General features: G+C 50.7%; 1 protein-coding gene across 1 annotated transcript; it reads left to right on the top strand.

Annotated features, from left to right (window-relative positions):
- Positions 1 to 5639: 5639 nt before the first annotated feature.
- LOC121880382 (mucin-5AC-like) lies at positions 5640 to 13079 on the top strand (the record flags this gene model as incomplete). The annotated part of the gene is given in 7 exon segments (XM_042387540.1): positions 5640 to 6000; positions 6786 to 7916; positions 8201 to 9576; positions 11495 to 11554; positions 11557 to 11644; positions 12610 to 12654; positions 12842 to 13079. Coding segments are annotated over 7 exon segments (3299 nt in total), but the record flags the coding sequence as incomplete, so codon positions are not given.
- Positions 13080 to 14171: the final 1092 nt, after the last annotated feature.

Here is a 14171-nt window from a genome sequence, read left to right as displayed (position 1 = left end):
TCACGGTGAAATTTTAATTTGTGGACTAGTACATACTATAGAGAAGTTAGTGAGTAAGGATTTATGACCGAAGCTTTTCGTAAATCATAGCAGGCGGAAAATTATGTTGGTGTTGACAGTGACTGGAAATTTTATTGTTTTTTCTTGTTTCCTGCTTATTGTCATATTTAGAGCGAGTTATTATTACAGTGACTAGCATGTAATACAGTGAATATTTTGATTAAGGATTGTGAGTAAAGTATTTCGTGTTAAGTGGCAGGAGGAGAATAATTGTGGTGGTGTTGACAGTGGCTGGGAGGACTCCGCGGAGTAGTGAGGCGGTACACGCAGACACCTTGGTAAGTGTTGTTTAATTGCTTGTTGCATAATTCCGTACAGGTGTTCACAATACGTGTATAAGTATGCATGTATACACACTCACAGCATCCATTCATTGTATGCACACACACACACACACACTGCACACAAAACACATACACACACACGTGAATGAGGATGTATTCGCAAAGGCTGGAGCTTAGATACACACGCGTTTAAATACACACATAAACAGACACAAACTTAAAGAAACACACACACACACATACATACATACATATATACATACATACATACATACATACATACATACATACATACATACATAACCTCCTTCCTTACTCTCCTTTTTCTCTCACACCGACTTTTCTCTCCCCAGTTCCGCCTCCTCCTCACTTCCCTGATATTTTTCCTCTTTTCGTCTTCCACCCTCCTCTTCTCCCAGGTTCCTTTCGATCACTTCCCACCTCACCCCACCCCTCTCCCATCTCCTCACCCTCCTGCCTCATCCTCCCATCTCCTCACCTCTCCCATCTCCTCACCCCCTCCTTCTCCTCACCCTCCCCTTCTCACCCCCCCCCTTATTTCCCCATCAGCTGTCTTTGTGTCCCCAATATCCTCCTCCCCGCGAGTCACAAAGAAACGCGCGAAAGAGACATAAAAGTCTCTCTCCTTTGATGTCTCATCCTCGCCAGAAAACTCGCGACAGTTTTTAGGGAGGTGATCTCGTCTCGCTCTCGTCTTTGTAAGGTAAGTGTTATACATTACAGTTTCGCCGTTCTAGTCGTTGTCGTTACTATTTTAGCGAAGGATGGATCGCCAAGTGTTCGGATTTTGGGCTCCGTATTCCTGTGTGTGTGTTATGCTCGACGATGCCTACTCGATATTAAGTGAAACGATGGAAAATCCTAAAGGAATGATTATACAAATATTTTCGTTCGAGTCTTGCAATAGCGTATACTCGATGATGAAAGGAACGATGAACCTTTGTTTACGTCTGAATCTTGTAATAGTTCTAAGGTGATTTACTTTAAAGGAACGATAGTACGAATCAATAAGGATGACGGGAGATGTTATTACTTACCTTATTACGCGCTTAAAGACCTTAGTTGTTGAAGGGCGGTAATAACATTATAACAACAACGAGGGATATGGTAATTATTCTTGTGTTATTATCTCCAAGGAACGATCAAGAATGTTTTCGTTCACATTCTCAAAACTCGTCATCTTCGGTCAATTGTGGTAGGTATCTAAACTAAGTCGGATGCAATTAATATATAAGCAAAAATTATGAACGGAATGATCATAGGTAGAAAGTAAAATAACTAAAAGATGTAATAACTAGAAAATTTAATACATTTATAATTATGAAAGTAATAATTTTCCGAAAATTATATCTTAAATTTGTCAAACTACGAGATTTCTTATAATCGATCAATGACTAACTTGTATAAAAATATAAGATTATTCTAAAAAAAAACTCAGACATCGCCTAATTTCTCAAAATACGGAATCTCCAGGTAAGAGAGGCAAACAGGTACACCCTTAATATAAACAGTAAACACACCACCACCAACCCTTCTTGCCCAGGAACAATAACCATCGTTCCTCTATATACCAACCCTTCTTGCCTGGGAACAATCACCGTCTTGGACCTGTTAAAAACGATGGTGGGTTTTAACCACTTTCTCCCCCCAGGATAAGGGATAACAGAATGAGAGAGAGGATGTGTTACAAACTGGAGTCCCGGCCATTGTATTATTTTGGGATAAGGAGAAGGGGTTGTGTGCGTGACAAAGCGAAGAAGGATCCATTACAAGTTGGAATCTTGGCCACATATTTCTTTGGATAAGGAAAAGGTGTTGTAGGAATGAGAGAGTGAGAGAAAAAGAGCCAAACTTAGAGAAAGAAAATATTTCACTAAAAGAGGTATAACAAATATTCTTACACTGGCCCCAAGTACAGAATGTATTTTAAATGTAATCTGTATAAACACCTAAAATGTAATGTTGTTAACCTAAGCTTATTGAATACAACTTAACTGCGGTAACTTGACCCAGGTAAATTTAACCTTCCCGGTATTCTCCAGGATTTCCATTTGCGAATTCCTGTACGCTCGGCCTCACTCCCTGACCCTAACTGTACCGAATTCTCTGCCTGTAAACCACTCCGTTGATAGATGTTTTCCTCTGATCACTCACTCGGTCAGTTCCTCAGGCGAGGCTGTCTACTGCTGTGGTCCTGGATGTTCAAAGGCTCGTATACACTAAATGAATGTTGTTCGTCGTAATTTGAGATGCAATGGGGACGATGTGTTTCTCACTCCATCTCCGGATCAAAGATGGATTCCCCAAAGTATATGCATGTTAAATTTTACCCCAGAAAGTAAAGAGGTGATATCGTTTCTATTGCATCGCTTAATTAAGTTACGATATAATGATGGATTCTCAAAAGTTCGTGTGTTAATTTTGCTCCCAAACTACAGAGATGATGTACAGTAGTGTCTGATTTACTTAAGTTACGGCGAAAATAGATTCTCAATGGTTTCTACAGTACGCTATTTTTTTCCTTTTTCCTCAGTTTCTAACCTGACAAAATATACTCAAACTAACCTAACAAAGCTCCATTCTAACCTAACTTAACCTAATCTAACTTAATCACCCCCTCACCTTACCTAATCTAACTTAATCAACTTCTCACCTAACCTAACTTAACCTAGCAATTAACCCCAACCTAACCTACCCTGACCCAACCTAGTCGAACGAACCCCAAACACAAGCTAACATAACCTCACTTACCCTAACTTAACCTGATGTGACCTAACCAAATCCACCCCTAACCAAACCTAACCTAATGCACCCCTAATCTAACTTATCCTAACCTATATCAACCTAACAAAGTCAACCTCTAACCTAACCTAACCCTCAACACATCCTAATTTAACTTAATAAAATCCACGCCTTCAATATAGCAATCTGGGGTTCGGTAATTCAAACAACAAACAATATGGCTGATACCTTTTCGTTGCTATGGTTGTGAAGATTAAAGAGTCACTGCTGTTATTGTTATTATTCCTGTGGTTAGAATCACTGCTGTTGTTATTATTCTTGTGGTTAGAATCACTGCTGTTGTTATTATTCCTGTGGTTAGAATCACTGCTGTTATTGTTATCAGTGAATGTTCTGCGTCCATGGTAAAGCTACTGTGGTTGATGCTGTGTTTAAGAAATAATGAAGACGCTAAGATATTGAAGTAGCTGTAATTATTGGTTGACATTAGTGATACAATTCCCATAATGATTTTACTGTCGTTTCTCTTGATTATAATGATGATAATGATGATGATGATGATGATGAGTCTATATATATATATAGGTACTTTAATATAAATATTTTTTTTAACCCTTTCACGAATAATTTTATTAGCATGTATATAATAGACTGTTGAGTAGAGAGAGGCAACATAATAATGGGTGTGGTTGGGTGAGACCTGATGTGTGTGGACAAGTGTGGCTAATTGGCCTCTTTATACCTGCGTCTTAACTCTCCTGGGCTCTGCTACCTGGCAAGATGCTGGCTACATCTCAGGTATTTTTTCTTCTTCTTTTTCTCCTCCTTCTCCTCCTTGTACTCGTCTTTCCCTTTTTGCTATTTCATTTCCTCTTGTTATTCCTCTTCTCCTCCTCCTCCTCCCTTTCTCCTTCTTTCTCCTCCTCCTTCCTACTATTTCATTTCCTCATTTTTTCCCTCTTCCTGCTCTTCCTCTTCTTTTCTCCTCCTTCTCCTCCTTGTCTCTCTTTTCCTTTCTTTTCATTTCCTCTTGTTATTCCTCTTCCTCCTCCTCCTCCTCTCCTTCTCCTTCCTACTATTGCATATCCTCATGTTCTTCTTCTTCTTCTTCCTCCTCCTCCTCCTCCTGTTTCCTTCTTCTTGGCTGCCTCCTTCCCTCTTTCATTAGTCAACATCTTGTTTTCTATCCTTCTCTGTATTTTATTTTGTTATTGGTTTCATCATTTAGTTCCATTATTCCTCGTATCTCCTACCACTAGTACCACTATACTACCACCAGTACCACTATAATACTATCACCAGTACACTACCTGCAAGTACCACTATACTCCAACCACCAGTACCACTATACTACAACCAATTACCACTATACTCCTACCACCAGTACCACTATGCTCCCTACCACCAGTACCACTGCTCTCCCTACCACCAGTACCACTATACTCCCTACCACAGTACCACTATACTCCTACCACCAGTACCTACCTCCTACCAAGTACCACCATACTCCTACCTCCAGTACCACTATACTTCTACCACCAGTACCACTATACTCCTACCACCAGTTGCCACTATACACCACCAGTACCACTATAATACTACCACCAGTGCCACTATACTCCTACCACCAGTGCCACTATGCTCCACCACCACCGTACCACTGCTCCACCACCAGTGCCACTATGCTCCTACCTCCAGTGCCACTGCTCCTGCACCAATGCCACTATGCTCCTACCACCAGGTGCCACTATGCTCCTACCACCAGTGCCACTATATCCTGCCACCAGTACGCTATACCACCAGTGCCATTATACTGCAGTGCCACCAGTGCCACTATGCTCCTACCGCCAGTGCCACTATTGCTACACCAGTGCCACTTCTACCAGTGCCACTATGCACCTGCTACCACTGTACTGCAGTGCCACTATACCCTGCCACCAGTGCCACTATGCTCCTGCCACCAGTACCACTACTCCTACCACCAGTGCCACTATACTCCTGCCACCAGTGCCACTATGCTCCCACCAGTACCACTATGCTCCTACCACCAGTACCACTATGCTCCTACCACCAGGTGCACTATTGCTCCTACCACCAGTACCACTATGCTCCTACCACCAGTGCCACTATGCTCCTGCCACCAGTGCCACTATGCTCCTGCCAGTGCCACTATACTGCTACCACCAGTGCCACTGTCCTACCACCAGTACCATTGCCAGTACTGCACCAGTGCCACTATGCTCCTACCACCAGTGCCACTGTCTCCTGCACCAGTGCCACTATGCTCCTGCCACCAGTGCCACTATGCTGCCACCAGTGCCACTGTCTCCTGCCACCAGTGCCGCATACTCCTGCCACCAGTGCCACTATGCCCTACCACCAGTGCCACTATGCACCACCAGTACCACTACTCCTACCAGTACCACTGTCCTACCTCCCAGTGCCACTATGCTCCTACCAGTACCTATGCTCCTACCAGTGCCACTATGCTCCTACCACCAGTGCCACTATGCTCCTACCACCAGTGCCACTATGCTCCTGCCACCAGTGCACTATACTACCACCTATGCTCCTACCACCAGTGCCACTGCTCCTACCAGTGCCACTATGCTCCCTACCACCAGTACCACTATGCTCCTACCGTGCCACATGCTCCTGCCTCCAGTGCCACTATGCTCCTGCCACCAGTGCCACTATGCTCCTGCCACCAGTGCCACTATGTCCCTGCCTGGTGCCATATGCTCCTGCCGTGCCACTGTCTCCTGCCACCGGTGCCTTGCCCTGCCACGTGCACTGTACTGCAAGTGCCACTATGCTCCTGCCACCAGTGCCACTATGCTCACCACCGGTGCCACTATGCTCTACCACCAGTGCCACTATGCTCCTGCCACCAGTACGCCTATGCTCCTACCACCAGTGCCACTATCTCCTACACCGGTGCCACTATGCTCCTACCACCGGTGCCACTATGCTACCACCACCAGTGCCACTATGCTCTACCCCAGTACTGCTATGCTCCTACCACCAGTGCCACTACTCCTACCACCAGTGCCATATCCTGCCACCAGTGCCACTATGCTCCTACCACCAGTCACTATCCTACCGCAGTGCCACTATGCTCCTACCAGTGCCACTGTGCTCTGCCACCGTATGCTCCTGCCTGCCACTATTCTCCACCGTGCTATGCTGCCACCAGTGCCATTATACCTGCCCAGTGCCACTATGCTCCTACCAGTGCCACTATGCTCCTACCACCAGTGTCTGCTCCTGCACCAGTGCCACTATGCTCCTGCCACCAGTGCCACTACTCTCCCTGCCACAGTACCACTATAATGCTACCAGTGCCACTATGCTACCACCAGTACCATTATGCCAGTACCAGTGCCACTATCTCCTACCACCAGTACCACTATGCTCCTGCCACCATTTTCCTCCTACCTACAGTGCCACTATGCTCCTACCACCAGTGCCACTATACTCTACCACCAGTGCCTCCTCCTACCACAGTACTGTCCCTACCACCAGTGCCACTATGCTCCTACCAGTGCCACTATGCTCCTACCACCAGTGCCACTATCTCCTGCCTCCAGTGCCACTACTCTCCTACCACCAGTGCCACTATGCTCCTACCACCATTCCTCTATCACTCCACCAGTGCCACTATGCTCCTGCCACCAGTGCCACTATGCTCCTGCCACCAGTGCCACTGTCTCCTGCCACAGTGCCACTATGCTCACCACCAGTGCCACTATGCTCCTACCAGCCACTGTCGCCTATGCTCCTGCCTCCGTGCCTGTGCTCCTGCCACCAGTGCCACTGTCTCCTGCATCGTGCCATATGCTCCTGCCACCAGTGCCACTATGTCACCTCCAGTGCCACTATGCTCCTGGTGCCACATATGCCACCAGTACCACTATGCTCCTGCAGTGACTATGCTCCTACCACCGGTACTATGCTCCTACCTCGGTGCCACTATGCTCCTGCCAGTGCCACTATGCTCCTACCACCAGTGCCACTGTCTCCACCACCAGTGCCACTATGCTCCTGCCACCAGGTGCCACCATGCTCCTACCCCTGCCCCAGTGCCGCTATGCTCTACCGGTGCCACTATGCTCCTCCAGTGCCACTATGCTCCTGCCACCAGTGCCACTATATCCCTCCACCAGTGCCACTGTCTCCTGCCACCAGTGCCACTGCTCCTACCAGTGCCACTATGCTCCTGCCACCAGTGCCACTATGCTCCTGCCTCCCAGTGCCACTGCTCCTACCACCAGTGCCACTATGCTCCTACCTCCAGTGCCTATGCTCCTACCACCAGTACCACTGTCTCTCCCTGCCACCAGTCCCTATGCTCCTACCTCAGTGCCACTGTATACCACCAGTGCCACTATGCTCCTACAGTGCCACTACTCCTACCACCAGTGCCACTGCTCCTACCACCAGTACCTATGCTCCTACCATCTCCCTACCACCAGTGCCACTATGCTCCTGCCTCCAGTGCCACTATGCTCCTGCAGTCACTATGCTCCTACCACCAGTGCCACTATGCTCCTGCCTCCAGTGCCACTGCTCCTGCCAGTGCCCTATGCTCCTCCCGTGCCCTGCTCCTACCTCAGTGCCATTATGCTCCTACCACCAGTGTCACTGTGCTCCTGCAGTGCCACTGCTCCTACCACCAGTGCCACTGTCTCCTACCTCCAGGTGCCACTATGCTCCTACCACCAGTGCCACTATCTCCTGCCCAGTGCCACTGTCTCCTGCCTCAGTACCACTATGCTCCCTACCTCCAGTGCCCTTCTCCTGCCACCAGTACCACTGTCTCCTACCTCCAGTCACTGCTCCTACCACCAGTCACTATGCTCCTACCACCAGTATCTTTCTCCTGCCTCCAGTACCACTATACTCCCACCACCAGTACCACTACTCCTACACCAGTGCCACTATACTCTACCCCAATTGCCACTATGCTCCTACCACCAGTCCCACTATACTCCTACCTCCAGTACCACCTGCTCTCCCCACCCCACTCCCAGTGCCACTGTCTCCTACCACCAGTACCCACATATACCTCCCAGTCACACTGCTCCCACCAGTGCACTATGCTCCTACCACCAGTGCCCTATACTCTACCACCAGTGCCTATGCTCCTGCCACCAGTGCCACTTTGCTCTCCAGCAGTGCCACTATGCTCCTGCCACCAGTGCCCTTTCTGCTCACTACCACCAGTACCACTATGTTCTACCACCAGTGCCACTATGCTCCTACCAGTTCCCTGCCTTACTGCCTCCAGTACCACTATGTCTACCAGGTACCACTATACTCCTACCACCAGTTACTATGCTCCTCCCAGTGCCACTACACTCCTGCCACCAGTGCCACTATGCTCTACCAGTGCCACTGCACTCCTACCACCAGTACTGCCACTATGCTCCTACCAGTGCCACTGTCTCCTGCCTCCAGTGCCTATGCTCCTGCCACCAGTCACTATGCTCCTGCCACCAGTGCACTATGCTCTACCACCAGTGCCACTATGCTCCTGCCTCCAGTGCCACTGTGCTCCTGCCACCAGTGCTATGCTCCTGCACCAGTGCCACTATGCTCCACCACCAGTGCCCTATACTCCTGCCACCGGTGCCACTATCTCCTGCCACCAGTGCCACTATCTCCTGCCACGGTGCCACATGTCCTGCCTCCAGTGCCTGTCTCCTACCACCAGTGCCACTATGCTCCTGCCACCAGTGCCACTATGCTCCTACCTCCAGTGCCACTATGCTCCTGCAGTACCACTATGCTCCTGCCACCAGTGCCACTATGCTCCTACCACCAGTGCACTATGCTCCTACCTGCAGTCACTATACTCCTACCACCAGGCCACTATGCTCACCAGTCCTATGCTCCCCCATGCCACTTCTCCTGCCACCAGTGCATATGCTCCCTCCAGTGCCACTATGCTCCCTACCACCAGTGCCACTATGCTCCTACCTCCAGTACCACTATGCTCCTGCCAGTCACCATGCCTGCAGTGCCACTATGCTCTACCACAGTGCCACTATGCTCCTCCACCACCAGTGCCACTGTATGCTCCTGCCTCCGGTGCCACTATGCTCCTGCCACCAGTGCCACTATGCTCACCACCGGTGCCACTGTGCTCCTGCCCCAGTGCCACTATGCTCCTACCTTGCGGTCACTATGCTCCTGCCACCAGTGCCACTATACTCCTGCCACCAGTGCCACTATGCTCCTGCCACCAGTGCCTGTGCTCCTGCCACCAGTGCCACTATGCTCTACCTCCAGTGCCTGCTCTACCTCAGGGTGCCACTTTCTCTCCTGCCTCCAGTGCCACTGCTCTCCCTGCCACTCCAGTACCACTATGCTCCTGCCTCCAGTGCCACTGTCTCCTGCCACCAGTGCCACTATGCTCTCCAGTGCCACTATGCTCCTGCCTCCAGTGCCACTATGCTCCTGCAATGTGCCACTGCACTCCCTGCCACCAGTGCCACTATGCTCCTACAGTGCCACTGTCCTCCCCAGTGCCACTGTCTCACTCGGTGCCACTGTCCCAGTGCCACTATCTCCTGCATATATGCTCCTACCGTGCCACTATGCTCCTACCTCAGTGCCACTATGCTCCTGCGTCACTATGTCCTACCACCAGTGCCACTATACTCCTACCTCCAGTCCCCTGCTCCTACCACCAGTACCACTATGCTCCTACCACCAGTGCCACTGTCTCCTACCACCAGTACCACTATACTCCTACACCGTCACTATACTCCTACCACCAGTGCCACTACTCTCCTACCTCCAGTGCCACTGTCTCCCACCATCTCTCCTGCCTCCAGTGCCACTATGCTCCTACCTCCAGTTACTCCTACCTGCAGTCCACCTATGCTCCTACCACCAGTACCACTATGCTCCTGCCACCAGTGCCACTGCTCCTACCACCAGTGCCACTATCTCTACCACCAGTGCCACTATCTCCTACCACCAGTGCTGCCTATCTCCTACCACCAGTGCCACTGCTCTACCTCCAGTACCACTGCTCCTACCAGTACACTATACTCTACCTCCAGCTCCACCACCAGTGCCACTATACCAGTGCCACTACTCACGCCCACCAGTGCCACTATGCTTACCACCAGTACCACTATACTCCTGCCACCAGTGCCTGTCTCCTGCAGTGCACTATGCTGCCTCCAGTGCCACTATGCTCTGCCTCCAGTGCCACTATGCTCCTACCACCAGTGCCACTATGCTCCTGCCACCAGTGCCACTATGCTCCTGCCACCAGTGCCACTATGTCCCTGCCACCAGTGCCACTATACTCCTACCACCAGTACCACTATGCTCCTCACCACCAGTACCACTGTCTCCTGCCACCAGTGCCACTATACTCCCACCAGTCACCTGCTCCCACCTCCAGTACCTGTCTCCTACCAGTCCACTATACTCCTGCCACCAGTGCCACTATCTCCTACCCAGTACCACTATCTCCTACCACCAGTACCACTATACTCCTACCACCAGTGCCACACTCCTGCCACCAGTGCCACTATACTCCCCACCAGTACCACTGTCTCCTACCACCAGTGCCACTATGCTCCTACCACCAGTACTGCTCCTACCACCAGTGCCACTATGCTCACCACCACCAGTGCCACTATACTCCTACCACCAGTGCCACTGCTCACCTCGGTACTATGCTCCTGCCACCAGTGCCACTATGCTCCTCAGTACTGCTCACCACGTGCCACTGCTCCTGCCAGTCCACTATCTCCTACCACCAGTACCTATCTCCTACCACCAGTGCCACTATACTCCTACCACCAGTGCCACTATACTCCTACCACCAGTACCACTGTCTCCTACCACCAGGCCTCACCTCCTACCAGTACCACTATACTCCTACCACCAGTACCACTATCTCCTACCACCAGTACCACTATGCTCCTACCACCAGTACCACTATACTCCTACCACTATGCTCCTACCTCCAGTACCACTATACTCCTACCACCAGTGCCACTATACTCCTGCCTCCAGTGCCACTATGCTCCTCCAGGCCACTGTCTCCTACCTGGTCCACTATGCTCCTACCACCAGGCACCACTCATACTCCCACCACCAGTGCCACTGCACTTCCACCACCTCCAGTGCCACTATGCTCCTACCACCAGTACCACTATGCTCCTGCCACCAGTGCCTGCTCCTACACCAGTGCCACTATGCTCCTACCACCAGTACCACTATCTCCTACCACCAGTGCCACTATGCTCCTACCACCAGTCCCACTGTCTCCTACCACCAGTCCTATCTCCTACCTCCAGTGCCACTATACTCCTACCACCAGTACCACTATACTCCCACCAGTACCTGCTCACCTCCAGTACCACTATACTCCTACCACCAGTACCACTATACCTCCTACCACCAGTACCACTACCTCTACACTCCCACTCATACTCCTACCACCAGTACCACTATACTCCACCTCCAGTCACTGTCTCCTACCACCAGTACCACTGCTCCTACCACCAGTCCTATGCTCCTACCACCAGTACCACTTGCTCCTACCAGGCCTGTCTCCTACCACCAGTGCCACTATGCTCCTACCACCAGTGCCACTATGCTCCTGCCACCAGTGCCACTATGCTCTACCAGTAGCACTATGCTCCTACCCCAGTGCCACTATCTCCTCACTCCAGGCCCACTATGCTCCTGCCACCAGTACCACTATGCTCCTACCAGTGCCACTGTCTCCTACCTCCAGTACCACTACATACCAGTACCACTATACTCCTACCACCAGTACCACTATACTCCTACCACCAGTACCACTATGCTCCTACCACCAGTACCACTGCCTCTACCTCCCAGTGCCACTATACTCCTGCCACCAGTCACTGCTCTACCAGTGCCACTATGCTCCTACCACCAGGCACCCACTATACTCCTACCTCCAGTGCCACTATGCTCTACCACCAGTGCCACTATGCTCACCACCAGTGCCATATGCTCTGCCAGTGCCGCATGCCACTGCCTCCTACCTTACCACCAGTGCCACTTCATGCTCACCGCCGGTACCACTATACTCCTGCCACCAGTGCCACTATGCTCCTACCACCAGTACCACTATCTCCTACCACCAGTGCCACTATACTCCTGCACTCATGCCACTAACTCCTACCACCAGTGCCACTATACTCCTACCACCAGTGCCACTATACTCTACACTGAGTACTGCCACTGCTCCTGCAGTCTCCTACCAGTACCACTATACTCCTACCAGTGCCACTGCTCTCCTACCACCATTACTATGCTCCTACCTGGTACCACTATACTCTACCTCCAGCCACTATACTCCTACCTCCAGTACCTGTCTCCTACCTCCAGTGCCACTACTCCTACAGTACCACTGCAGTCCCTCCCACCACCAGTACCACTGCCTCCTACCACCAGTACCACTATGCTCCCTACCTCCAGTGCCACTATACTCCACCAGGTACCACTATCCCTACCACCAGTGCCACTGCTCCTGCCTCCAGTGCCACTATGCTCCTACCACCAGTCACTATGCTCTACCACCAGTACCACTGTCTCCTACCACCAGTGCCACTGTCTCCTACCACCAGTGCCACATGCTCCTACCACCAGTACCACTATACTCCTACCTCCCGAGCTACTATACTCCTACCACCAGTACCACTATCTCCTACCCCAGTGCCACTGTCTCCCTACCACCAGTACGCCTCCTACCTCCAGTACCACTACTCCTACCTCCAGTACCACTATCTCCTACCTCCAGTACCACTATGCTCCTACCAGTACCACTCCTGGTGCCACTCCTACCACCAGTACCACTCCTACCTATGCTCCTACCACCAGTACCACTATGCTCCTGCCACCAGTACCACTATACTCCTACCACCAGTGCTATACTCCTACCACCAGTACCACTGCTCCTGCCTCCAGGTACTATGCTCACTGCACATCCCATTGCCACCTCCTGCAGTCCTATACTCCTACCAGTACCACTATGCTTCTCACCCTGCAGTCACTATGCTCCTACCACCAGTGCATATCCCTGCACTCAGTGCCTTCTCTCCCTACCACCAGTACCATATCTACCTGCAGTCACACTCTCCTACCACCAGTACCACTATACTTCTACCTGCATCACTATACTCCTACCACCAGTCCCACCTTACTCCTACCTCCCATCTCCCGTGCCTCCCATCCACTATCTCCCACCTGCAGTCCCTGCTCCTACCACCAGTGCCACTACTCCCACCACCAGCCACCCACTCCTGCCACCAGTACCACTATGCTCCTACCACCTATACTCCCTACCACCAGTACCCACTATACTCCCTACCTCCAGTCACTATGCTCCTACCACCAGTACCTATACTCCTACGCCAGTGCCACTATGCTCCACTTCGGTCACCGCCTCCTACCTCCAGTACCACATGCTCCTGCCACCAGGCCACCACTATACTCCTACCACCAGTACCTACTCCCACCAGTACCACTATGCTCCTACCACCAGTACTATCTCTGCCTGCGTCACTGCCTCCAGTGCCACTATGCTCCTGCCTCCAGTACCATTCTCCACCACCACCAGGTACACTGCTCTACCACCAGTACCTCTACTCCTGGTACCACTGTCTCCTACCAGTACCACTATAATACTACCACCAGTACCACTATACTACCACCATTACCACTCTACTACCACCACCAGTACCACTATAATACTACCACCAGTACCACTTTACTACCACCACCACCCCAGTATCCACCTACCTGGCCACACAGAAAGGGGTGGATGGATACATGGCTTTTACTGTTTGGAAAAGGAATCGCTTTGGAAGTTTTGCCGACGCCCCGATGGCTCGACCACCCCGCCACAAATCCCCTAAAAATATGTTCCAGAAATCGTGGTCAAGACTGTCCGAGTGTTAGAGGAATTTTCTTTTCTTACGACCTGGAATGAGTCTTGTGTAGTGACCTCATACTTAGGTAAGGGAGGTATTTCGATAAAGAGTTGGAATTTTTTAGGAA

This window comes from Homarus americanus, unplaced genomic scaffold (assembly GCF_018991925.1).
Source record: "Homarus americanus isolate GMGI-L3 unplaced genomic scaffold, GMGI_Hamer_2.0 scaffold48992, whole genome shotgun sequence".
NCBI classification, from domain to species: Eukaryota; Metazoa; Arthropoda; class Malacostraca; order Decapoda; family Nephropidae; genus Homarus; species Homarus americanus.
Note: the sequence above shows the minus strand (reverse complement) of the source record. Positions and strands in the feature narration are given on the sequence as shown.